This window comes from Danio aesculapii, chromosome 14, assembly GCF_903798145.1.
Source record: "Danio aesculapii chromosome 14, fDanAes4.1, whole genome shotgun sequence".
NCBI classification, from domain to species: Eukaryota; Metazoa; Chordata; class Actinopteri; order Cypriniformes; family Danionidae; genus Danio; species Danio aesculapii.
This window is the reverse complement of record NC_079448.1, coordinates 47,454,913-47,480,120: the sequence shown is the minus strand read 5'-3', so window position 1 is coordinate 47,480,120 and position 25,208 is coordinate 47,454,913. Positions and strand designations below refer to the sequence as shown.

At 36.8% G+C, this 25,208-nt stretch overlaps 1 protein-coding gene across 1 annotated transcript in view; it reads left to right on the top strand.

Annotated features, from left to right (window-relative positions):
• The window catches only part of si:ch211-168f7.5 (dapper homolog 2), a 33,080-nt gene extending 10,107 nt beyond the window's left edge, over positions 1-22,973 (top strand). Inside the window, exons 2-4 of the mRNA XM_056472412.1 lie at positions 10,760-10,913; positions 16,413-16,613; positions 20,394-22,973. Coding sequence (XP_056328387.1) covers positions 10,760-10,913; positions 16,413-16,613; positions 20,394-22,729 — 2,691 coding nt within the window. The 3' untranslated portion in view covers positions 22,730-22,973. The remainder of the gene's footprint in view (positions 1-10,759; positions 10,914-16,412; positions 16,614-20,393) is intronic.
• The last annotated feature ends 2,235 nt before the right edge of the window (positions 22,974-25,208 follow it).

The window sequence follows — 25,208 nt, the reverse complement described above, 5'->3', positions numbered from 1 at the left end:
GAATGTATCTATCCTGTTATGCTCTGTACTATTATTTTTAGTATTTTTATACTTGTGTTACTGGTTGTCGAATTATTTATTTATTTTCTAAATTGATGAACAAATTTATAAATTGTGAAGAACTTGATATATTTGTATGGGATTGTCTGTTATATCAAGAAAACACTAATGAAAAATTTAAAATAAAAAAAAAGCATGATGGTAAAACACGAACGCGGTTATGAATATATTAACACATGTGCTTGGTTGTTGTAAAAATTCGTAATAATGACAAAAAAAAAAATACAAATTTGTGCATCTCCTGACTTCCATGTGCAGCTATGCTGTGATTGTGGCTGGTGCATTCTGGGAAAATTTCTTACCTCTTGGTTTCGAGTGTCGTCCTGAAAAATCTCAGTTTCGAGGAGTATCTACCCCTTGTCCCCTTCCCCTTAGCCCTACACCTTTAAGCTAAAGAGAATTGGGACACCCCTACCCTTTCACGTAAATGCTCAAAACAAAGGGTAGGGGTTAGGAGAAGGGCTAAGAGGTAGAATTGGAATTGGGCCTAAATGTTTGCACCTTGACATAGTTTTTTATTTTATTTTTTTATTAGCTCAGAAAATGATCTCTGACCTGATTTTCTTTTATTACTGTATTACCGTAAATTATTAAAAAAAAAAAGGCTGATATAATAGCGTTTTGCAAGTTATTTATAATGTAAGAAATATTGTTATCGCAACACTGAACAACAATATCTTAATACGTACAGTTGAAGTCAGAATTATTAGCTCCCCGTTTATTTTTTTTCACCAATTTTTCTTTAATGGAGAGAAGATTTTTTCAACACATTTCTAAAAATAATAGTTTTAATAGTTTGATTTATTTTATCTTTGCCATGATGACAGTAAATAATATTTGACTAGATATTTTTCAAGACACTTCCATACAGCTTAAAGTGACATTTAAAGGCTTAACTGGGTTAAATAGGTTAACTAGGCAAGTTAGGGTAATTAGGCAAGTTACTGTATTACGTTGGTTTGTTCTGTAGTCAGTCAAAAAAAAAAATAGCTTAAAGGGGCTAATAATTTTGACCTTAAAATGTTTTTTAAAAATTAAAAACTGCTTTTATTCTAGCCGAAATAAAGGAAATAAGACTTTCTCCAAAAGAAGTCATAGGATACTTTAAAATCAAGGAAAAATACACTGAGCATGCACATGTAGTCCTTCAGTAGGCTGAGTTCAGACGTAAAGTTGATGGTAAACTCATATATATCTAAAAAGAGATAAGTAAAAGAAGAAATAAGTTGAAGTAATAGACGAATGATGTATGTGGTAATGGGGTGGGAAAACAATAAGCTCGTGCTTCATCCCACTCCATTTTCGACCATGTTGAAATGTATTGTTTGTTAATGATATTTCATGTATGATATTTTGTTCGAACATAAATGAATCAAATCAAATCAAAGCATAAAATATCTGATGCGTGCAACTGTTAATGTGTTGATACAGCAATGCTAGGTTTTGTTTTAATAGTGCTAATAAACTTATCAGCACAAACATATCTCTTTAATCTGCCATTTTTGCTGTTACCACTATTTGTGGAGTTTATCCTCCTCTCAGTTACGTGGCACAGTGATATAATTTCAAAAAAGTAGCATTTTGCCGTTTTAAATAGCACAGTATGGCGCTTTAATCCTCTATCTCTGTAATCCATTATCCAAAAGTTCATTTCAGGACACTGACAATGCCGGTGTTGTGTGGATGAAATGCCAAAGCAATATTACAGTTTTTTGGAATGACCTAAATCTGTTGGCATGTGGATCGGGCCTAAAATTAAACTACCACACTAAAAAAACCTGAACCGTATACAAGAGCAATAATGCCTGATGATCAAATAGCTAAAGGGACTGTTCATCAAAAAGTGAAATCATGGTCATTTACTCACCCTCAGGCCATCCAAGATATAGGAATGTAACTTTCTTTCTTCAACAGAACAGTATTTATAGCTGAAACCATTGTCCTCTGGTATCAATAATATGGCGGTCAATTGGTGTGGTCACTTTTTAGATTCAAAAGAAACATGTGCATGTAAATAATGATGATTATCCATGGCTCCTAATTATGCACTAAGGCCTACTCCGAGACGTTTAAAGTTCAGAAAAGGAATCAAAATCATTGTCAGAACATTCTGTCTTCAGTGGCACAACAGGGTATATGCAGGGCTAGTGTTTCTTCCCATACTGATAAACTTAATGTGACTTTTTTTCCATTTTATACGGTACCTTTTACAGCATCAATGTTGTAATGTAATTAAAATATAACCAATTAAAACTTTGCCATTCATTCAGTTGCTCAAGCGTAAAACAAGATGAACAGCTGTTTACATGCACATGCCTGTCAGGATTAGCAGGCTATTTGACCTAAAATGGTTGACCCAGGTTACTGACAAATTAAAAGTCCTTCCGCATGCTTTCACATATACCCTACTGTAATCAGACGAAGCTCCAAGAACACTTTTGTGCACTAAAAAAACTGTAAAAAAAACAACTTTGTTTGCCTATTTTTTTTCTCTTCCTCGTCAGGATGTTAGGGTCTTTGTTTATTATGGGCAATACAATGTATTGACATTAGAGTCAACACCATGACACACAAGCGTCATATTGCCCATTGTAAACACACACTGGGACCTAGTGCAGCTGAAGAGAGGAGGATATATGCCCAATTCAGACAGTGCTAGTTTTACAAGGGGATGTTAGAGAAATTTCTGTTTCATAGACATACATTGGGATTTTAATCATGTCCAAATCTCCCATGTCTGTCTTTTTCTCACACGACCTCTGCTAAAATGAGCTACTCTTTTTTGTTTTTTAAGCAACCTCTGGAGTCCTATAAGAAATCTAATCCCATTCGGATGTCAGTGTCTTATTCCTGAAAATGTTTTATCTAAAACACCTTTTCTTGTATGTTTTTGTCAACATGATCTACCAATCTCTTGGCAATTTGTTACTTTTTGATTTAGTGGCTAATTCGTATGAATTTGTACAATCTAATTTGTACAATTTAGTACGATTTGGTCATCCCCAATGACGGTTGGGTTTAATTCAATTCACCTTTATTTGTATAGCGCTTATACAATGTAGATTGTGTCAAAGCAGCTTCACATAAAAAGTCACAGTAAATAGGAACAGTGTAGTTCAGTTTGTAGTGTTTAAGTTCAGTTCAGTTTAGCTCAGTTCAGTGTGGTTTAATAATCACTACTGAGAGTCCAAACACTGAAGAGCAAATCCAACGATGCACAGCTCTATAGATCCCGAACCATGCAAGCTAGTGGCGACAGCGGAGAGGGAAAAAAACTTCACTAATGGCGGAAGTGAAGAAAAAAAACCTTGAGAGAAACCAGACTCAGTTGGGCACGACCATTTTAATTTCTCCGCTGGCCAAACGTCTTGTGCAGAGCTGCAGTCTCAGCAGCGGAGGCTGGAAGCTGGCCTCAGCGAAGACTCGTCTGTCTCTGGAGCGTCACAGGAATCAGTCTCATGTTCTCCACTCCTCCATGACCACCACAGTAGCTGCTCAGGATACGGCCTGGTCCAGGATATTTAGGGGGAGGAGGGACGGGGTTGGGTGCCACACCTCCTTTTTAAAATCGTACATTTTTGTACAACTGAACGTTTAAGTGAACAAATTAGCCACTAAACTGACAAAACGTAAAATACTTGCGTTTTCTTGTGAGATCAGGCTGGATCTACCGTACAACCACTAGACTAGAGCACTGGTGTTCAGGTTTCTGCGCAGCGATAATGTGGGTGTGTTTACTACCCTGCAAAAATTTAAAAAAATTAAATCACGTAAATTGTTAGGACTAGCTACTCCAGTCTCAGTTTCAGATATGAATATTATTATTATTGCTGTCAATTACATAATGTGAAAATTAAATATATTTACATATAATATAATACATTTATATCTATAAAACATTATTCCAGTGGGTTTATTAAAAGAAATTCTATAAAACCATCATGTTAATAAAAAAGAAAGTATATTGTTTTTTTAAATAACTTTTATCAAATGTATAAGGGCTGCATGGTGGCGTAATGGGTAGCACGTTCGCGTCATAGCAAGAAGGTCACTGGTTCGAGCCTCGGCTGGGCTAGTTGGCGTTTCTGTGTGGAGTTTGCATGTTCTCCCTGTGTTCGCGTGGATTTTCTCTGGGTGCAAAGACAGGTGCTATAGGTGAATTAGGTAAAACAAAATTAGCCGTAGTGAATTATTGTGAGAGTATTATGGGTGTTTTCCAGTACTGGGTTGCGGCTGGAAGGGCATCTTCTGCTGGAATAGTGGAATGGTTGGCGGTTCATTCCATTGTGGTGACCCCTGATAATTAAGGGACTAAGCTGAAGAAAAATGAATGACTGAAAATACATTTCTAACCTTAATTAATTGCACACATTTTTCTATGCATCTTGGCCGTGCTGTATGCGCGGTTACAATAATATGTGGATGGAAGCAGCGTGTGAGAAATAGGTGTTGTTTTTTGTCCAGTGCACGTGGAAGTGTCGGTGCACGTGTTCCTCCAGCAGTGAGAGAGTTAAAGTATTGCTGCTAAATCGGATGTGTGGGCGAGGAGAGGAGAAGGAGAGCGAGGGCAGAAGAGAAGAGAGGCTGACGGTTCTCTGAAGTGAAGTGGGGGAGGCAGTTTTCTCTCCAGGACTGCTGGTGTTTTTTGGGAGGGGGGGGGGGGGTCTCACAGAAGAGATGCCTCCTTCATGCTGTTCCTCTCACTAGGCAACCCTTCCCCCGTCTCTACTTTTCTCAAAACTCTATATCAGTCTCCTTATGCCCTCTTTCATGAGATGGCCATCTTTTCTTTCCCCCAAATGTCCTGCTCATGCTTTGCTTTTTGTTTATCTTCTTACATACACAGTTGAAGTCAGAATTATTAACCCTCCTGGATTATAAACATGCCTGTGTATTTTCCCTCAATTTCTGTTTACCAGAAAGATTTTTTCAGCACATTTCTAAACAGAATAGTTTTAATAAATCATTTCTAATCACTGATTTATTTTATCTTTGCCATGATGACAGTAAATAATATTTCACTAGATATTTGTCAAGACACTTCTATACAGATTAAAGTGACATTTAAAGGCTTAACTAGGTTAATTAGGTTAACTAGGCAGGTTAGGGTAATTAGGCAAGTTATTGTATAATGATGGTTTGTTCTGTAGACTATCAAAAAAAATATTGCGCAAAGGGGCTAATAATATTGACTTTAAAATGGTACATAAAAAATTCAAAACTGCTTTTATTATAGCCTAAATAAAACAAATAAGGCTTTCTCCAGAAGAAAAAATATTACCAGACATACTGTGAAAATTTCCTTGCTCTGTTAAACATCATTTGGGAAATATTTAAGGTAGCACAATCACCTCAAAGCAAGAAGGTCGCTGGTTTGAGCTTCTAAACTATTATATTTAGAAGTGTTTTGAAAAAATCTTCTCTCTGTTATACAGAAATTGGGGGAAAAAAATAAACAGGGGGTCTAATAACTGTGACTTCAAATATATATATGTATATATATAGCTCTTTTCTGGGAACTCAAAAAACTTTACAGCTTTTCTTTTTCTATACAGATGTGTTTTAACCAATATAGCTGTGTGTTCTAGTAAAACTGTTTTGTTTGTCGAGTTTTGCAAATGACTTTGGCGTTCAGGCAAATTTAAAATCAAAATGTTCTCATTCAGAGCAATTTTAAATATGTAACCTATTTAGACATGCTTCTATTCATTTTTAGACAACTCAATACTAATGTTTTAACTTTAGGAGTTAAGAAAATGGCCACAATTTACATTAAGGTTCTATTCAGATATGTACTAACATGAACCAAGAATGAACAATACCAGCGCAGCATTTATTAATCATAGTTCAACATTTCCTAATGCATTATTAAAATCTGAAGTTAATATTGGCTCATGCACTGTTAACTGTATTTTTTTGTGTTAACAAAGATGAACAAATACTGTAATAAATGTATTGTTCATTGTTTGTTTGTGTCATTAAATACATTAACTAATGAAACCTAATTGTAAAGTGTTTCCAAGAAATGGACATTTGATAGAATAACTATGAAAAGGGGGAAAATTGCAGTGTGTTTATTGCAAATTTTCAATGAAATGTTCTAATATAATAAAACATACATTAACATGTTATTCTAAACCTGTTCCTAATGAATCCAAAGACACTTTCAGTTTTTAACATCTCGTCTTAATGTTTTCCACAGCTGTGTATTTTTGGAGTCTGAGCTGTGGGTAAACTGCTGGAGCAGAGATAAGCCTGGTCAAAGTCTGTCTTTCTAAAGCCATTATCCCCCCTTCTTTTCTCCGTCTGTCCTTTGTTTCATCATCTGTCTTTCTTCGCTCTCTGCTTATTAACTGCCCTCCCCCGACCTTTTTTTTTTTTTCATTTGGCCAATGCATCACCTGCATTGTCTGCTAAAAGTCTGACAGAAGGCCGATCGGACTTAAACCACAATAGTCTCAGGGTTTGATGGGATTCCTCAGAAGTGGGAGACTCATTGTGTAAGGGAGAGGTTTGGGATCAGGAACAGTGAAATACTTCATGCAGATAAGAGAGTTAAAACTTCTGAGTGAACTTTAACCAAAGGATTGCTTTCATGAGACTCTGGTAAAGTCTGTTTAAGGTTGTGGCTTCCTTTTACAGGTGTGCTGTTTTGTAAATATATACATCACTGATATATGACTTTTATCCTGGTTTTAGCATTCGTTTCGGGTTATTTGATCACAAGAGGTCAACTAAGACGAATCGTTGTTTACATCTCAGATGCACGTAGTACTGGTCGTATTTCAAGGAGAGCGTCTCTGATTTCAGGACTACATGTGTCAGTGATTGTCGTCAGTGTTAATGCATATTGATGAAGCGTAAGAGAGATCTGTTTTGATTGGTTAGATTAATTTAGTTGTAGTAAACGTAATAACTGACCCTAAAAATTTCAATCCACTCAATCCTCAATGCAGTCCCAAACTATTGTGAAAAGTACATTTTTGAGAGAGAGAAAAAAAAAAGTGGCATTGGTGTCACATTATATAATAAATAAGCTGTAAAAATAATTTAAACTAAAATATTTAGCTACTTCCTCTCATGGTAACAGCATTGGCAAATATTTGTACATTATAACTGAATGTTTCTTTACTTATTATTAAGAAAAAGGTTATTAACAATATATAAATGTAATGTTTTTATTAAATCTTTGGAAGTTGTCTTTAATGAATATATTCATTCATTCATTCATTCATTTTCTTTTCAGCTTAGTCCCTTTATTTATCAGGGGTTACCACAGCGGAATGAACCGCCAACTTATCCAGCATATGTTTTACGCAGCGGATGCCCTTCCAGCTGCAGCCCATCACTGGGAAACATCCATACACTTTCATTCACACACATACACTACGGACAATTTAGCTTACCCATTTCACCTGTACCGCATGTCTTTGGACTTGTTGGCTGAGGCGATCGTGCGACCCACTGCGCCACCATGACACCTAATGAATATATTTTTTTTAAGGCTGCACAATATTGGAAAAAAACTGACATTGCGATATTTCTTTTTTTCTGCGATATATAGTGCAATATGAATATAGTTTCACAAGATGACTCCATTTGGAAAGAATTACAAATTTTATATTGATTGGAATGATTTGTAGGTGAGTGCATCTACATAAAAAAGACTATATTAAACAAAGTAAAATTATTTAAGCCCAAATGAAAACAACAGAACAAAGATAAAAATTAAATTAACAACAGTCGAGTCCAACGGTGGAGTCGAACAGTACAAAAGTACAGAAATTCGACATGTTAAATGTGAAATAACACTGAATGTTCAACAATTAAACAGTACTAATCATAGTTAAAGCAGCAAACTTGATCATTTGTTGTGCCCGAATAGTTTAAATTCACTTGAAATCTTACAGTCACAGGTGTTACTAGAGTTAAACTTTGTCTGTTCTGAACTGTGTTTTCTGGTTAATTATAATCCCAACTTGACATTGAAGATTCTCACATTCCAGTATCAATGCTGAAACAATGCATTGTGCAGCCCTAATATATATATATATATATATATATATATATATATATATATATATATATACATACATACATACATACATACATACATACATACATACATACATACATACACACACACGATGGCTCAGTGGTTAGCGCTCTCGCCTCAAGTTCGCTGGTTCGAGCTAGTTGCCATAAGTTCTCCTCTTGTTCGCTTGGGTTTCCTCCGGGTGCTCCGGTTCCCCCACAGGCCCAACACTTGCGCTATAGGTGAATTGGATAAACTAAATTGGCTGTATTGTATGAGTGTGAATGAGAGTGTATGGATGTTTCCCAGTACTGGGTTGCAGCTGGAAGGGCATCCAGCCGAAGGGAAATGAATGAACGAATAAATAAGAAAAACAATTATATTTAGATGCATGCATTTTACGTCCTCTCATGGTAACAGCAATGGAAAATAGTTGTCCATTATCACTGAATATTTATTTTGTTATTAATTAGAAAAAGATTATTAACAATATATAAATGTAATGTTTTATATAAAATCTTTGTAAGTTATCTTAAATATATATTTATATATAACTAAGTGTATTGGATTGCTTTATTGTGTTATTATTAACCTTTATTGGGTTATTACATTTTTTAAAATCAAAATAACCCAATGCATTGGGTAAATCTATATAACCCATTCATTCATTCATTCTGTTTTTGGCTTAGTCCCTTTATTATTCTAGGGTCGCCACAGCGAAATGAACCGCCAACTTATCCAGCATATGTTTTACGCAGCGGAAGCCCTTCTAGCTGCAACCCATCACTGGGAAACACCCATCACAAACATACACTACAGACAATTCAGTGTACCCAATTCACCTATAGCGCATGTCTTTGGACTGTGGGGGAAACCGGAGCACCCGGAGAAAACCCACACGAACATGGGGAGAACATGCAAACTATACACAGAAATGCCAACTGACCCAGCCGAGGCTCGAACCAGCGAACTTCTTGCTGTGAGGTGATCGTGTTACCCACTGCGCCACCATGACACCATAACCCAATGCATTAAAAAACCCATAGTTGGAAGGTGCTATAATAATCTATAGTTGGTTTTTTTGTTGGGATATTTTGAATCAAACTATTTTAAGTGTAAAAAATGCTAAAATATATAAATATTTAATTACATAGCTCAAATCTAATTTTTTTTTTACCATTTTTGTGTTCGTATGAACACAATAAATGTTTTTAATTGTGATTTTTTTTTATATTAGGGGTGAGCAGGTACGAAAGTAACGGGACAAAAGTGATTTACTGGAAGCCCTGACAACATTTGATTTCCAGGTTATAACAGCACATTCAACCCTTGATGGAGCTGCCAGATATCAGCGGTTAGGTCTGAATTTCAGTTTTTAAATGCAGAAAATAAATTATTGTAACTACTTTTTAATTTACTACAAGCTGTGTTTCTTTTTTCATGTGTCACGCTATGATTAATCTACAGGTTATTTGGTGCAATAACACATCCTTAAGTTTGTCTGAGTCTTTCAGTTTAAAAATAAATCAGGTTTAAATGGAAAGAGTTCCTGTGGGGACAACAGTCACGCTGTTATTTACGTCCCACTGCTAATAGACGAACCTTATTTTTCACAGTCACATTAGAGTTTTCAGTGTTTATAATCAGATGTCTTAAAAAATAATGCCTATTGCCAATAATAATAATAATAACATAAATATTTATAAATTATAGAAATTGTTAACATTTTGCACTGTTGGATTGCTTTTGAAGGATGTGACGGAGCTGAAATTTGAAATGAAAATGCAGTTTAATATTGTTTTGCAAAAATAAAGGACTAAATATGTTTGCAGTGAACATTAACAAGGTCATAGTCAGATATAGTTAAAATAAACAAGATTAAGCCAGTAAATCTAGCAAATGTTGTTATTGTTGACCCACCGTGTGTTACTTTTGTCCCTGTCTATGGGGTCAAAAGTAACAATGCGCATCTTTTGTTTAAAGTGAAGTTATATTGGAGTTGTTCTACATTGATACAAAACATCAGCTGATATTGATAGACCCCTCTTATGAGGTAGTGACCACAGCAAAACATATATTTCTGCTAATAAATATGATCTTTTAATTTAGGTTTCTATGAAAAATGCTACTTTTATCCCCGCTCTCCCCAAATATATTAAACTTTAAGTAAATTGCCAAATGAATTTTATTCAGACAGGTTTTTCAAACTACTTTTGTGAAAATAAAGCATAAACTATCGACTTTCTGCTTAACAGATTTTTGTTTTTATGTAAAAATAAATCCACTTATTATTTTAAAATGTTTTCAACATGGTCAGAATAAGTGTGTACTAGATTATATTCATTATATTTTGCTCTAAATAGCATATATATTTCACATTGCACCTGTATATGAAGCTGATATTCTGTAATGTTGTGCACTCATGCATGAATTTCCCTTTTTAATTTTTTTTATTGGATGACACTGGATGTTCAAAACTGTTTACAAAAAACCCATTTGTTTTAGCGCAGGTCTTGATTGACAGGTGAGTAGGTGATGCTTCGCTTCTCTCTGGGATGCATCATTATGATAGATTAGTGTTTATCTACAGATGCCATGTGAACACACACACACACACACACACAATCTGCATGTGTAGTAACAGGACTCCTCCATCTGTTTCAGAGTCTGTCTCCTACAAACCCCGACCTGTCCTGTCTGGCCTCTACAGGAGAGGGCATAAGCTCCCGCTGGTCCACACTGTCCTGGGACGTCCCATCTGATCTGCTGTCCTCTCCAACTCCAGACTTCACCGGCAGCGACTCCAGACCCAGCTCAGGTGCTCATCCTCCACATTCATTTAGAAGAGTATGGAATTACAGTTGTGCCAGTAAAAATGAACAAAGCGTAAAATAAATGAAGCTAGAGTTATAGTCTATAACTAATCTAACTAGTCGTTGGCCACTAGGGCGCGATCTGAGTGAACCCGCATGATTTGTGTATTTTATGGTATTGGGTCATAACGAATCTGCGTTTGCTGAAATTTACATGAGCTTGCCAATTTGATATGCATTTTGAACCATTGATTCAAAACAAAAGATTCATAAAAGTTTCGAAGCTTCATGTAGTTATACTTCGAAATCAGTTATAAGCTCACTAGTGATGGGAGAAACGAAGCTTTTCATAACAACTTTTATTTTTATACAAAAATATCAACTGATCCAATCGCTTCGCAAAATGATTCTCTGTTTTGAAGCGTTCGAAGCGCCACCTGCTAGGGACGCCTGCTCGGCAAAACTCTTCAAACAGAAAGTCTTAAATTATAGGTATAACCTATCAAATGCACTTATATTATTATCTTTAAATGTTCTATAATACACAGTCTGCATAATATGCGTCGTTCTACTTATTTTCAAGGTTTATATAGTTTGTTCCATTTTGAGCTCTGGTAAACATGACAGTAAAACACTATTAACTAATACTATTTTTTCATAAATTAAATTTCCACATGAAACCCTTTATATTTTTACAAATGCTTCATTAAAACATCTACAAAGTCGTAAAACTGATCTAAGATCAGGTAAAAAAAACAACTACGAAACGTTCAGTCATTGGTCAATAGGGGGCGATCTGAGTGAACCCACATGATTTGTGTATTATGGTATTGGGTCATAACGAAGCCCCATTTGCTGAAATTTACATGAACTTGCCAGTCTGATATGCACTTTGAACCATTTATTCAAAACAAAAGATTCATATAGGTTTGGAAGCTTCATGAAGCAGGACTTCTAAAGCAGCCATCAGCTCGCTTGTGATGGGAGAAACGAAGCTTTTAATAACAACGCTTATTTTTATACAAAAGTATCAACTAATCCAATCGCTTCGCAAAATGATTGACTGTTTCGAAGTGTTTAAAGTACCACATGCTAGGGAAGCCTGCTGGGCAAAAAACTCTTTTTGAGTTAAACAGGATGGTGAAAGACTTAACTAAGGGTGCTTTCACACCTGCCTTATTTAGTTCGGTTAAATCCCACTAGAGTTTGTTTTCCCTCTTGGTGTGGTTCATTTGGGCAGGTGTGAATGTAGCAATCGCACTCGAGTACGCACCAAAAGTGGACCAAAAAAGCGTATCAAGACCTCCTCCGAGATGTGGTCTCGGTATGCTTTCAAACGAACCCTGAAGCGGTTTGTTTGTGGTGAGAATATAAGAACCCAACTTTTTTGACTAATCCAGCTGCTGTAGTCCGATGTGCTGTTTTTCAGCTGCAGCCGCGCTTCATTCTCGAAATGTGTAGTTTGTCTGAAGTGATGTATACAAACTATATAGTATATTTTACTATGAGCAGGGATACAATTAGCCAGCGCAGCCGTCCCTCCATAGTAAAAAGCGGCATTTTGTGTCTGCTGGTTTGTTTACTTGCGGCAGTTCCATTGGCATTTTCCCACATGTTACTTCTGACCAATTGAAAGGCAGTTTAGGAAATACATTCAATAACATCTGGCCAATGAGTGATGTGGATTTTGTCACATGACTGCATTTTGGTTCTTTTCAACTGGTTCGGACCAAAGCAATCAGTGTGGTGTGAAAAGGACCCAAAACGGCAGAAAATTGCTACAATGTATCATTTGTTACCCTTGCTCAGGACCAAATAAACCCAACCACAGATATAAACGTACCCAATACTTTTTTTGATAAATTGATATTATATTTGACAAATGCCTCATTAAAACATCTACAAAGTTGTAAAAGTAATCTGATATCAGATGTAAAAAAAAAACAAACTAGAAAACCCGTTCAGTTCATTGACCACTAGGGGCCGATCTGAGCGAACCCACATGATTCGTGTGTGTTTTATAGTATTGGGTCAATGCAATCGAAACCACTGACTTTTCGAAATTGATGATGTAATGAAGCCTAAGTTGCTGAAATACATGAATCTGCCAGTTTGATATGGGTTCTGAACCATTGATTCAAAACAAAAGATTCATAAAGGTTTCAAAGCTTCATGAGGCAGTGGTTTGAAAGCAGCCATCAATAATGCTCTCCACCCTGTCAGAGCTGTCCATCAAAAGGTCACGAGCCAATCAGAGTCGACCACTGTTAATCCCGCCCTCAGATGTTTGTACCAAAATATGGTAAGCGTTACTCGCTAAACTGCATAGTCAAATGATGATTTGGAAAACATATCTTTACAAATTGTTAAATAATAGAGCGTATTTGGAGAGTTTTATTCAGAGAATGTTTTTCTTATTGTGTAATGGTATGTTTTTAATGTTTTCTGGGAATGTATATTAGGCTACATCATTTTTATTTTTACTGGCACAAATATAACTCCATACGAGAGCACTTGTGTCTGTTTTTGTGTGTTTGGAGCTTTAATCAAGGCTGAAGAGCCCCTGAACCATGCCGTGTCGAGGTGCTCCTCCAAAGCTCTTGATTATTAGTCATTGTTCTGCTATATTGCTTCCCTTTTTAGTATTTGGCATTTGGAGAGTTATATAATTATTTAGTCACAGCTGGTTATTCCTGGCATCGTGTTGTGTTCAGTTCGACGGATGACTAATCTAAGGCCTCAAAAATGGAAACAAATATACTGTTAAAAGTTTGTGGAAGTTATTATTTTAAAGAATAAATACATAAGCATTGTGAAATGTTATCATAATTTCAAATAACAAAATTTACCAGCAATTGCTTAAAGGTGCTGTATATAAGTTTTTGACTCTTGTAAAGCATAAAAATACCATAATATAGTTGCAGATATTTAAGAAACATGTCAAGTGAACATTGTTGTTTATCTGAAAAACAATGCTGAAGTCAGTTGTTCTGCTTTGAAAACGTGAATTACGTGCTGGAACTCTGTCTTTGTTTTGGTCATTTAACCTGCCCACTGCCACTGTAGCCAATTATATTTCAGCACCCCGGGTTGCCTTGGTGGAAAACTGCTTATTTCATTCATTCAGTCAAGAAGGCTCTCAAAGTGTGTGTCCATTACTGAAATGCAACCTCCGGTGGGCAGTTGCAGACTCAGAGGCAGACGCAGATTCAGAGTTCTACATAAGGTTAAAATTAGCAAATAATATAAATACTACAAACAAACATAAGGTGAGCAGGTTACATTGTAACCCTGTGTTCTAACAACGGGCTACGTGAGGAGATTTGCAGTGCCAAGCAATTTGGCTGTTTGCACCAGATGAAACACGACATTCTGAGCCACAGAATAGTGCATTCACTGCACTCTAACGAAATGGTAAGGTTTATGATCTAATTACTACATATTAAACCTCATTAACATTAATAAATGCACATGCTGAATCACTGATAATTGCTGGTGTGCAGTGAGTCACAGGTCTGAAGTTTGTTTTGGTTGTTTTGAACCAGGAGTGCAATACCTAGTTCAACCACTGGGTCAAACTTACATACTGCACCTTTCAGTCTATCATTTTATTCCTCATTTCTGAAAATTTCTGCAAGAAATGTTCAATATTATCAATATTATTAGGATTTTTAACTCATTTCTGTGACGGAAAGAAATTTTTTAAAAACGTAACTTTATTTTATTTTTTGCATAATAAAAGCTCTAGATTACATTTTTATTTTAAATTTGGAAGAAATGTCATTGGTAGCTTACAGAGTAAAGGAAAAACGCTTTTTTTCCCCACACAACTACGAATCATAAATTTGTATTTATGAATATTCAAGTGGTCTTTTCATTTTCTTTGTAAAAAATGCATCAAAAATAATATATACAATATTATATATATATATATATATATATATATATATATATATATATATATATATAATAAATAACAAGATTCGCTTTATGCACTTTAAATACTGACTTGTATTTACAGGAATTAAAAACACCAAACTGAATGACAACATATTTAATTATATATATATTTGTATTATATATATATATATATATATTTATTCGTTCACATAAAGTTCTAAACATATCAAACATCAGGCCGCACTGACATTAAGCTTTCAAATTAAGGCGGGGGCCACAAACTATCGTCCCGTGGGCTGCGAGCTTGAGACCCCAGACTTAGAAGATTAAAACAGTGTAATTTCTAACTACAGCTGATCAAATCATTATTACACTGGTAAGTGATATTCTAAGTCGATCTCTCTCTTTTGTATGTTGTAGTGCTGTATTTATACCATATAATTGTAGTGTATTGAGTGTGAGATGGGACTTGCATGTCAGGAATGTGTGTTGTGTTGGCAGAAAGAAGAAATGCCTGCATGTGTTTAGCATTCTAATCGCAAACACAACAGTGATCTGGTAGTGATTGCGCTGCTCTTTTTCAGGGTTAATTATTGTGATCCCCCAATTGCAACAGTAAAATACTGTAAACTGTAATACTGTAAGGAGATACCTCTGTAGGCTGATAGCATTTCATGCTGTTCAGCCTTATAATCTTGAAATGTCATCAAAATCACCGGTTTTGTCAACACTTTAGACATTACACTAGAGAATCATTCAAATACTAGCTCTGAAGTGATGTTGGTGAATTAGTACAGGTTTCTGCTTCTCTGACCTCAGTTGCAGATGAGAATGAATGGCAGAAGAAAGTGGTTCCTAATAAAAGAGTTTTTTAGACTCTCCTTTTGATTTTTTTATTATATACACGATTGTGCCGTTGAACTGTTGTATAAACGCAATATCACATTTGTAGCTGTGTGATATGGCTGTATATCAGCACTGGTGGGACACTAAGGCACTGTGATATTGCTCAAATATATATATATATATATATATATATATATATATATATATATATATATATATATATATATATATATATATATATATATATATTATCATAATGTCAATATGTCATGTATTTACAGAAAATATATCTCTATTACATTTGCCTCAAATATCATTTAGTCTAACGTTAAAAGGGATACACACTTTAGCAATAATATTGCACTTCAACACTGAAACCTTCGACAAAAAGCAGAAATTCATCAGCCAGGGGGGAAAAATAAATAATCGGTGAAATCTAAAGTCTTTTTCCTCTCAGCTTTCCCAGAGAAACAAGGCCCGCATGAAATTGTAATCCATTTCACTCAAGCCAGCGTATACATGACTCATGAGTTTGAATGGCCGGAGGCTCAGTTTTGAAACAAATGATTCAGTGTTGACCTTTCAACTTCACCATGACACATTGTTTCTCTGTTTTTGGCAGGTCTCTCACTTTACTCTGGCAAACATTAACTCTGGCTTTAATGGCAGTCCCATCATTTATATCATGTGTCAGCCTGAGGCGCTGCTCGCTCTCAACTCATCTTTCATTGTGTGGTTGTTGTTTTTTTTGTGGTCAGGTTTTTACTCGGTCAGTGGAAGCTCTCTGTCAGACTCGTGTTTCTCGGTGTCCAGCGAGGCTCCTGGAGGCTCTGGGAGAGTTGGCTGCAGGCCTCGATCTCTGGATCACAGCGCCACACACTGGAGGGAGGCTGAAGCTCGTGGTGCAGACGCTCCTGAGGGAACGCTGGATAAACATGACAGAAGACCCTTTTCTACTGGTAACACATTTGACTCTTTTATTTGTACATTTGCTCAATTGAAATAGAACAAAGATAAATAATTCTGTAAAACAGCAGTGAGCATTTAATGAGGGTTATAAACTAAAAACTAAAGAATACCATCGCGATGCTCATTTCGGTTAATTTTGCCTACAGACATCCGCTGCTCGTTAACTGAATATTAAGCCTTAAATGGTCAGATTTATATTTAATTATTATTTAATTTAAATGATTTAATTTTTTTATTATTTCATTTTATAAAATGAATTAATGTGTCTATTTTGTGTCTGACACATTAAATATTGCATTTTAGAATACTGATTTATGTTAACATCCAAACAGCAGCATACAGAACGTACTAACGACAGAACATCTTCACGCACATGCAGTGTTCCCAACAACATAGAAAAACATAATAAACTAATACTAATAAATAATAATAGGCCTGCCCTAGATATTTTTTACTTAAAATACAAATGTAGATTACAAAACGAAAACACTGACTGAATCATCTTAAACCATAGGCTGTTTTTTTCCAATCACGTTTTTCCCTCTGTCAAAATAGCAGGCTACCCCAAATCGATCGCTCCACAGAAAAGTCTGTCAGCATTTTTAATACAAGTCATTAGTTTAAAGATTACGTCTTGAGCATCTGATTTTACCTTAGAGCTTGTGTGCTTTTATTTCCTCTGTCTCACTCATGGTTTATGCGTGCGTTGCGTGTGATGAAAGCGCATATGTTGACTTTTTGTAAAGTATAGGCTACTATAGCGTATATTTTGTTGTCGTTTACATATGATATTGCATTAATTTGCATACGTTTTATAAGCTATAAAATGAAAAAGCTTCAGTTTGGAGTGGAGTTACTATCAGGGTTTCCGCAGGGTCGTAAAGTCTTAAAGTCTCAAAAAAGGCCTTATAAATTCTTAAAATCACTGTTCTTGGTCTTAAATAATTTACCACAGGTCTTATTTTCCATGTAACGCTACATCTAATGCTGATTTAAATTCTTTTTTTGTTGTTGTTGCTTGGTTTTCATGGTGTTGTAGTTTATTTTACTAGTTCAAATGTAATTTGCGGTAATACAACTACAAATGAGACCAACATGCGATAGCTAATTAGGCATGGGACGATAACCGTCTTCAAGGTATACCATGGTTTGCAAAAGTCAAGGTTTTAAAACCGCAAAAATATTTTGCTATTCCGTTCCTAAGGTATGTGTGAGAATTTTATTTACATTTTTTTTTTTTGTTTTTAAGGACAACAGTGTCTTAAGCAGAAAAAATATCATATAAATGTAAAGAAATGTGTGTTTTTGAAACAAATGAAGACAGCAGAAGTCAATGATTTATTTGAATTACTTAGCCTGACATGTTACTGCTCCAAAATAGTTAAAATATTTCACAAAATAAAATATATTGTGTTCACAGGTGAAAAAAGTTTTAGTTTTTTTAGAGCAGTAATTACAATACTGTGAAACCGTGATATTTTTATCCAAGGTTATCATACCGTCAGAATCTTATACCGGCCCATGCCTACAGCTAATCAACTTTCTGCTATTGAACTCTGTGCGTGCAGCAAATGTGACGTCATCGCTGTGTTTGCGGAGGTCCGCTTTGGGTGCACGTGACATGATTTCGGCTGACGGAGCTCACAAAATCTTTTGAGACTCGGGTGAACAGTTAGCGCAGTGCCATGTTTGATTTGAGTTGAATACATTTACGTTTAGTCATTTAGCAGACACTTTTATCCAAAGCGACTTACAAATGAGGACAAGGAAGCAATTTACACAACTATAAGAGCAGCAGTGAACAAGTGCTATAGACAAGTTTCAGGTGTGTAAAGTCAAAGAAGCAAAGCATTTTTTTTTGAGAGAGAGAGTACAGTTAGTGGTATAGCCAGAGAGGCAGTTAGAAAGAGCTTTATTGCCAGGTATGTTCACACATACGAGGAATTTGTTTTCGTGACAGAGCTTCTACAGTGCAACAGGATAACAGAGACAGGACAAAAAACAGATAATAAATATATAAAAAAAAAAAAAATAGAAAAAAACTGATTAGGAAGGAAAGTGGAGACTAAATAGTTGAGTTTTTAGTCGTTTCTTGAAGACAGCAAGTGACTCTGCCGTTCTGAATATGAAACACTTTGATGAGATATTGTCTGAAACAAGTATGACTGTACAGACATCTTTATGATCCGTCCATTCGTAACCAGATGATCAATAATTCTTGGCTAGAAATTGCAACAGTAGGAAAGGCGGAAAGTTTTTGGAAAATTTGGAAAAACCTGAAGGATGAGTTTGTTAAAACAAAAAAAGAGGCCATGGCAAAAGTGGAGACCCAGGTGGTTTTATTATTACAGAAACATGGTTTTCCACCAGCCATAGGTTTTACACTGATGTATGTATTACAATTTTGGAATTTAATACAATTTAATAGTTACGAACTAAAATTAAGTAACAAATTGTGCATTTAATAACTGGAAAGAAATATTTAAACCTATCGGTTTACAATATATTGATGCCCAATTTCTAGGCTTTATTGGTGATAATGGTCAGGAATGTTGGACCATTATTGCCTTTTTAGCTTATACAGTAAGTAGAGGACAGAAACTAGCCAGACAGTAATGAATGAATTGTTGAGTGGGCAAAATAAAAACAAAACGTCAGTATTTTTAGTAAGTGTATTTTTTTTTTCTTGCCATTAAAAAAAATAAATAAAAAAAAATTGTAGAGCAATCCATGTTCTGTTGCCATTAATATTCAACTTTAATAGGTAGAACTGTCAGAGATATGAACAAAGCAAGTGATGCATCAAAGTTTGATTTAAAAAAATCTTGAATGGTTATAAAAATCTTTATAATAAATTATAAAAATAATAAAAACAATTAGTTTAAAAGTTTTCAATGATATTATTGATATAGTTCTGGAAACTTACTACTTCTCTGTTTATCCGTCTGACTTTACAGTGGATTTCTTTCGACCACCCCCTGCCGTTTCAAAGAATATCACAATGGCGGAATCAGCCTTAAGATGTTTTTTCTGTAGTTCAATGGTGCATCTAACCTGTCTTCATCACTGTTTAATTTAAAAATATTTATTTTACCACTAATTTTGTGATTTAGGATTTTCTCCTTATGTGTATGCGTGTTTTTGACATTGTGATATAGGTCTTAAAATGAATACTTAATGGTCTTAAAAAGGTCTTAAAGTCTCAAATTTGACATTATGATATCTGCAAAAACCCTGTTTGTGAGTTGAACACAAAAGAAGATATTTTGAGGAAAGCTGAAAACCTGTAACAGTATTTGTTTTTCCCTACTATGGAAGTCAATGGTCTATGGAATTCAATGGTTGCAGGTGTACAGCTTTCTTTAAAACATCATAGTTTGTGTTCAGAAGAAACAGAAACATTGGAAGTGAAGAGAGAGTAAATTATGAGAGATTTTTATTTGGGATGAACTATGGTCCGTTTGTTGAATTTAAGTTACATTGCATCTACATGCCAACTAATTCTCATTAGAATACAAGTAGACTGTTAGGTAGGGGTTAGGTTTAGGGTTAGTGTAAGTTGACATGTACTTGCAAAGTTTCTTATAGTCAGTTAAATGTCTGTTGAAAATAGTGTTACCTGAACTATTTCTTTAAACAGACACAATCTAGAGAAAACTCTATTTAAATATGTATATATATTTTTATTTAAAAAAGCAAACTTTATTGCATACTAAAATGAGAATGAAAATGCATAACGTTTCTATTTTTTTCTTTTTCTTTATGAACAGGGGATCTTGAGCTCAGTAGCCTCATCTTTCTGACAGACCTTTGTTCCAGTTTGGGAGGGATTCCCCCGGGCTCTCTTTTACCATCTTCTAACTCCAATCCGCAGCTTCAGCTGGACCCCAAATTTTGTGCCGACCTAGTTTCTCGGAAGACAAAAGAGGTGTACCCTTACCCTAGTCCACTCCACGCCGTGGCTCTCCAGAGCCCTCTGTTCACCACCTGCCAGGATCCTTCACCCACCCGCCTGTCCCCCAGCCCAGAGAGCGAGCAGCCTGTGGAGTCGGAGCTAGAGGAAAATCCTGTAAAAATCCAGCCTCCAGCATCTCCTTCCTTTACTCAGCTGGAGCAATACATCAACCGTTTAGTCCATCAGCATCACTGCAGGGTGGCCGCAGAAGCTTCCAGTCGTGGACCCCAAATAAACATTGCAGGGACTGGTTATGAGGGTCTCCACCCAAGAAGTGCTTCCTCCTCCAGCTTGTCCGGCGGTAGCCTGACTCCTTGCAAATCAATCCTGGGAAATTCGGCAAGAGTTAGTCTTAGCAGTATTGGGAAACGTGCAAGTCGCAATTCCATCAACCTTGGAAACTTGCCTTCGGTCACTGGCGAAGATTTTAACATCAGCTTCCACCTCAATCTGAATTTAAATCTCAATCCGAATCTGAACAAGACTTTGAGTGTTGATGCTAAAAATGTGAAGGAAGAGGTCTCGGGATCATGCGGACATCTTTCTGCTAATATAGTCACTCCAACTGCGTCCCCTTCCTCTTCCACATCCACCATTACTAGTACTCCAAACTGGAGCAGGAGACCAAGGATCTCCACCTGCCCTTCTTCAGTGAGCAATCGAGGGTCTCTGGAGATCCCTGGGAAATCCTTTGGGTCAGTGGGATTCTCTAAATCATTAGATTGGAGTGGAGCCTCGAGGGAAGAAGCAGAAGGTTGTCCTCCAATTAAAGCTTTGGAAAGTCCTCCCAAACTCAACGAGGACTCTGCAGTTGTCTGCGAGATCTCTCGTGTTTCAGGCCTGCCGAGGTCTGTAGTTCTTGGATTGATGGAGGAAGGAGTGGAACTGGATGCTGAATGTTTTGGGAGTGAACGAGAAAGAGGTGTAGGCTCTTCTTCTCCGAGTACCATGCCTACAATGCAATCCACTCGGCCCTCATTTCAGCATTCATTTGGATTAGATCGAACACCCCAATCAAACACCTGGAGTGGACAGGATTACATATCTCAACAGCATCGCCTACAAGTTTCCCAATCGGACTGCCATTCAACACTGACTTCGCAGTCAGGAAGCCCTCGTTCAGATAATTCAGGTCCCACTCCTCGTTCTTCTCCAATCCTGCCTTTCCCACATAATCAATCAGATCCAGGATCCTCGCCAGGCTCGTCTCACACCAGAGTCCACTCTCCTCCAAGGCTACTCTCAAATTCACCCTTCACCCCTGCTCAGTTATCAGTATTTCGCCGTGACTCTCCATCCCAGTGCTCTCTTCCACGCTTTCACCCTTGCAGTTCCCCATTGGAGGGTCCGATTCGGCCTCGTGGAGGTTCCCTCAGACAGAACACTGGAGCTGGATGGAGACCTCAGGATAGAGGCTGGAGGAGGAGCGGCGATGGGGAACGGCTTTACCAGGGTAAACATGCCTCCAGAGAACTTATCCGAGCTTCAACAGTCAGTAGCTATTCAGGAAGAGACTATGGCTCTGGGTGGGAGGATGAAATGAGTACTCAAACTCCTAAAAAAGGTGGGAAATTTTGGAAGGGTTTTGAAACTCGATTTTGGGGAAGAGAAGAGGAAGATGGCGATGATGATGAGAGAGATGTGAGAGCTGGAGGATTCAACTGGAGGCACACTTCGTTAAAGGAAACTTCGTCTAGTAGGCAGGATCACAGAGGGAATAACTCCAAAAAGAAAGGCACGAGTTGGGACAGTCGGAGCTCAAGCCTCCGCTTGTCTAGAAGAGCATTATTTCGAAGCGAGTCTCAGGGAATTCTGGAGCCACACTGGCAGAAACGGGACAGCAATCAGTGGCGTTCCTCATTTGAGATCAGCCGTGCAGGACGGGGATCAGAGCGTGCTCGAAATCTTGTTCGGAAAGAGGAGAAACATCACTCTTCTACTGCAAGTCTTTTCCATCTCTCTCGCTCTCAGAGTCTGGAGGGAAGCAGTCATTCGCTTTCTCCTCTTTCGTCTCCATCGCTCTCGCCTTCTCCTCCACCTTCAGCTCCTCTCACCCGCTCCAGATCTTTCCGCGACCTTGGACGGAAAGTGTTTGGCTCCATGAGGTCCCTCAGTTTTAATAAAAACCACAAGTCAAAGAAGAAGGACTAAGGACGTCTTTTTTTTTTTTTAATGGGCGAAACCACGCTGCCAACTTTTTTCCCCTGCCCGACATTCTCTTTCTGCTCGTTTTAGGTGCTTCTGCATGCCATGCTGTGTCTCTGTGCACTCTTACGGTCATAGTGGTGCTGGTGTTGTTTTTACAATCAACATATATTATGCTTCAAGAAGCACTGTAAAGTATTTGCTGACCAAACACAAAAAGAGATGTTGTTTGAATTTATGCTCAGGACTTGTTTTGAAATGTTTGAAATGATTGTTGAAGTGCTGAAACATGATTAAATATTAATAAAAGTATTTACAGTTTAATACGATCCTTTTTGATGTACTTGGCAATGACATGTGTTGTTGCTGCTGAGCAAAGTGTTTTGGTACAATAGGATTATTAAAAATCTGCTGTTGTGGGTTTATTATTCAATCCTTTTCCTTCAGCTTAATCTCTATTTCATGGGTCACTACATTCACATGCACCGCCAACTATTCCAGCATATGGTTTACGCCCTTCTAGCAACAACCCAGTATTGGGAAACACCCATAAACACTCATTCACACACGCACTCATACACTATGGCCAATTTAGTTTATTCATTTCACCTATTGTGCATTTGTTTGGACTGTGGGGGAAACCGGAGCACCTGAAGGAAACCCACACCAACACGGGGAGAACATGCAAACTCCACACAGAAATGCCAGCAACTTTCTTGCTGTAAGGCGACAGTGCTATCTACTGAGCCACCGTGCCACCCCATAGCTGATATTAAATGTCTTACATTGCACATACTTTTTGTTGAGTTTTTGTCTTGTTTCTAGTCCAAAATAATATAAAATAACATAAATAATCAGCCGATTGTTTCTGTTTGAAATAAGATTATTTTACTTACCCATTGGCACATCATTTAGCTTCTTTTAATAAATAAAAATCTTAATTTTGACTGAAAACAAAACAATATTTGTACTTGTCTATAAAATGCCTCGATTTTAAAGGGTCACAGTTTTAGAGATGTTGACTGTCATATACTGTATGTGTCCTAAGTTGCTAAAAACACTATTAGGACACAAAATTGGCTGTTTTTGCATTGTTTAGATCACATTCATTCTTCTGGTTTGAAAAGAAATTTTAAAGCAGCGTCAAAGTGATGCGATCAGCGTGGAAACTGAATGTCTGTCCTGTCAATGACGACATTGAGTTTTCAGCACACTCTATTATGAACCAGATGCAACTTCATAAATATACTTGATATAGCTCTGAAGACTTCTTTTAGCTGTTACAGTGTTCAGAGAGATGCCATGTTGTGTTGCCGACCGTAATTCAAACTAGTAGAAGAATTGTTCAGAGACATGGGTCGTCAGTGTTGCGTTTATAAATGTGCTGCAACGAAGGTTTTGTTTCCATTTTCCCGCAATGAGACATACCTTTGTCAACATGATTTAGTTACCAAGTTTACAGTAATATCACTACAATAGTATGGACTGAAAATCCTCTACTTCCACACAGCTCTCAGATCCGCTCTCCGAAACACCGTCCATCTCCCCTGCGTCTTGATATAGTGCACATACTAAAACTTTAAGGCCCCATTCACACTAATAAATTTTCATTTTAAAATGCGTGAGTTTTGCTACGGTTACGACTTCCATTCACAATACGCCAGTGTTTTCGAGCCCTGAAAATGGAGAGTTTTGGAAATGCTGAAGGGGTCGTTTTGGTTTTAAAAACGCTGCTGCTCCGCGTTAGTGTGGATGGGAGACATCTGAAAACGGAGGCATGTCTGCTGAAATTGATTGATTTTCCTCAATACTAAGTAGCCTTCACAAAGTTCAGTCTTGCATGCTTTCCTTGTGAGTTTAGACTTTACATGTTTGATATGGAAAACAAACTCCCGAGGACACGTCGGGCAAATTTTCAAGGGAAAAAGTGTACTTTATAACACCATTCACATTACTCTGCAGGCTACGCTGTTTCACAATAAAATCTTAATCTCACAATTTTAACAATAAAATAAAACATGATATAAAAAAACTGCCTATTTTCATTTTGATATTAACAACTTAACACCAAAAATCTTGTGTAGCTACATATTCATAAGCGTCATCTTCGCTGTATGCATATTTATAACAAAGCGGAGCCTATACATAACTGCCTCCTGAAAAATATGAAACACCCTCTCTTTTGCTGAATATCAGTTTTAATAATCAATAATGGCCATTATAAAAGTATAATGTACAATAAGTAATAGATTCAAAAGAGTCTTGGAATATGTCGTTAGATAGAGACAACAAGATGAATTAAATAGCATGTTTAACAAGTTTAGTGGTCGATCCTTGATGAACTGTCCGATGTGTGCAGCTCTCACCTGGGGTTTTGTGCTTAAAGCACCCGCTGACTGCCTTAAGCTCAGACGTCCACATACGCTGCAGTGCATGCCAGAGTGTGAGTGTGGTCATGTGATGATTTTCAGCGGTATTGACCTTA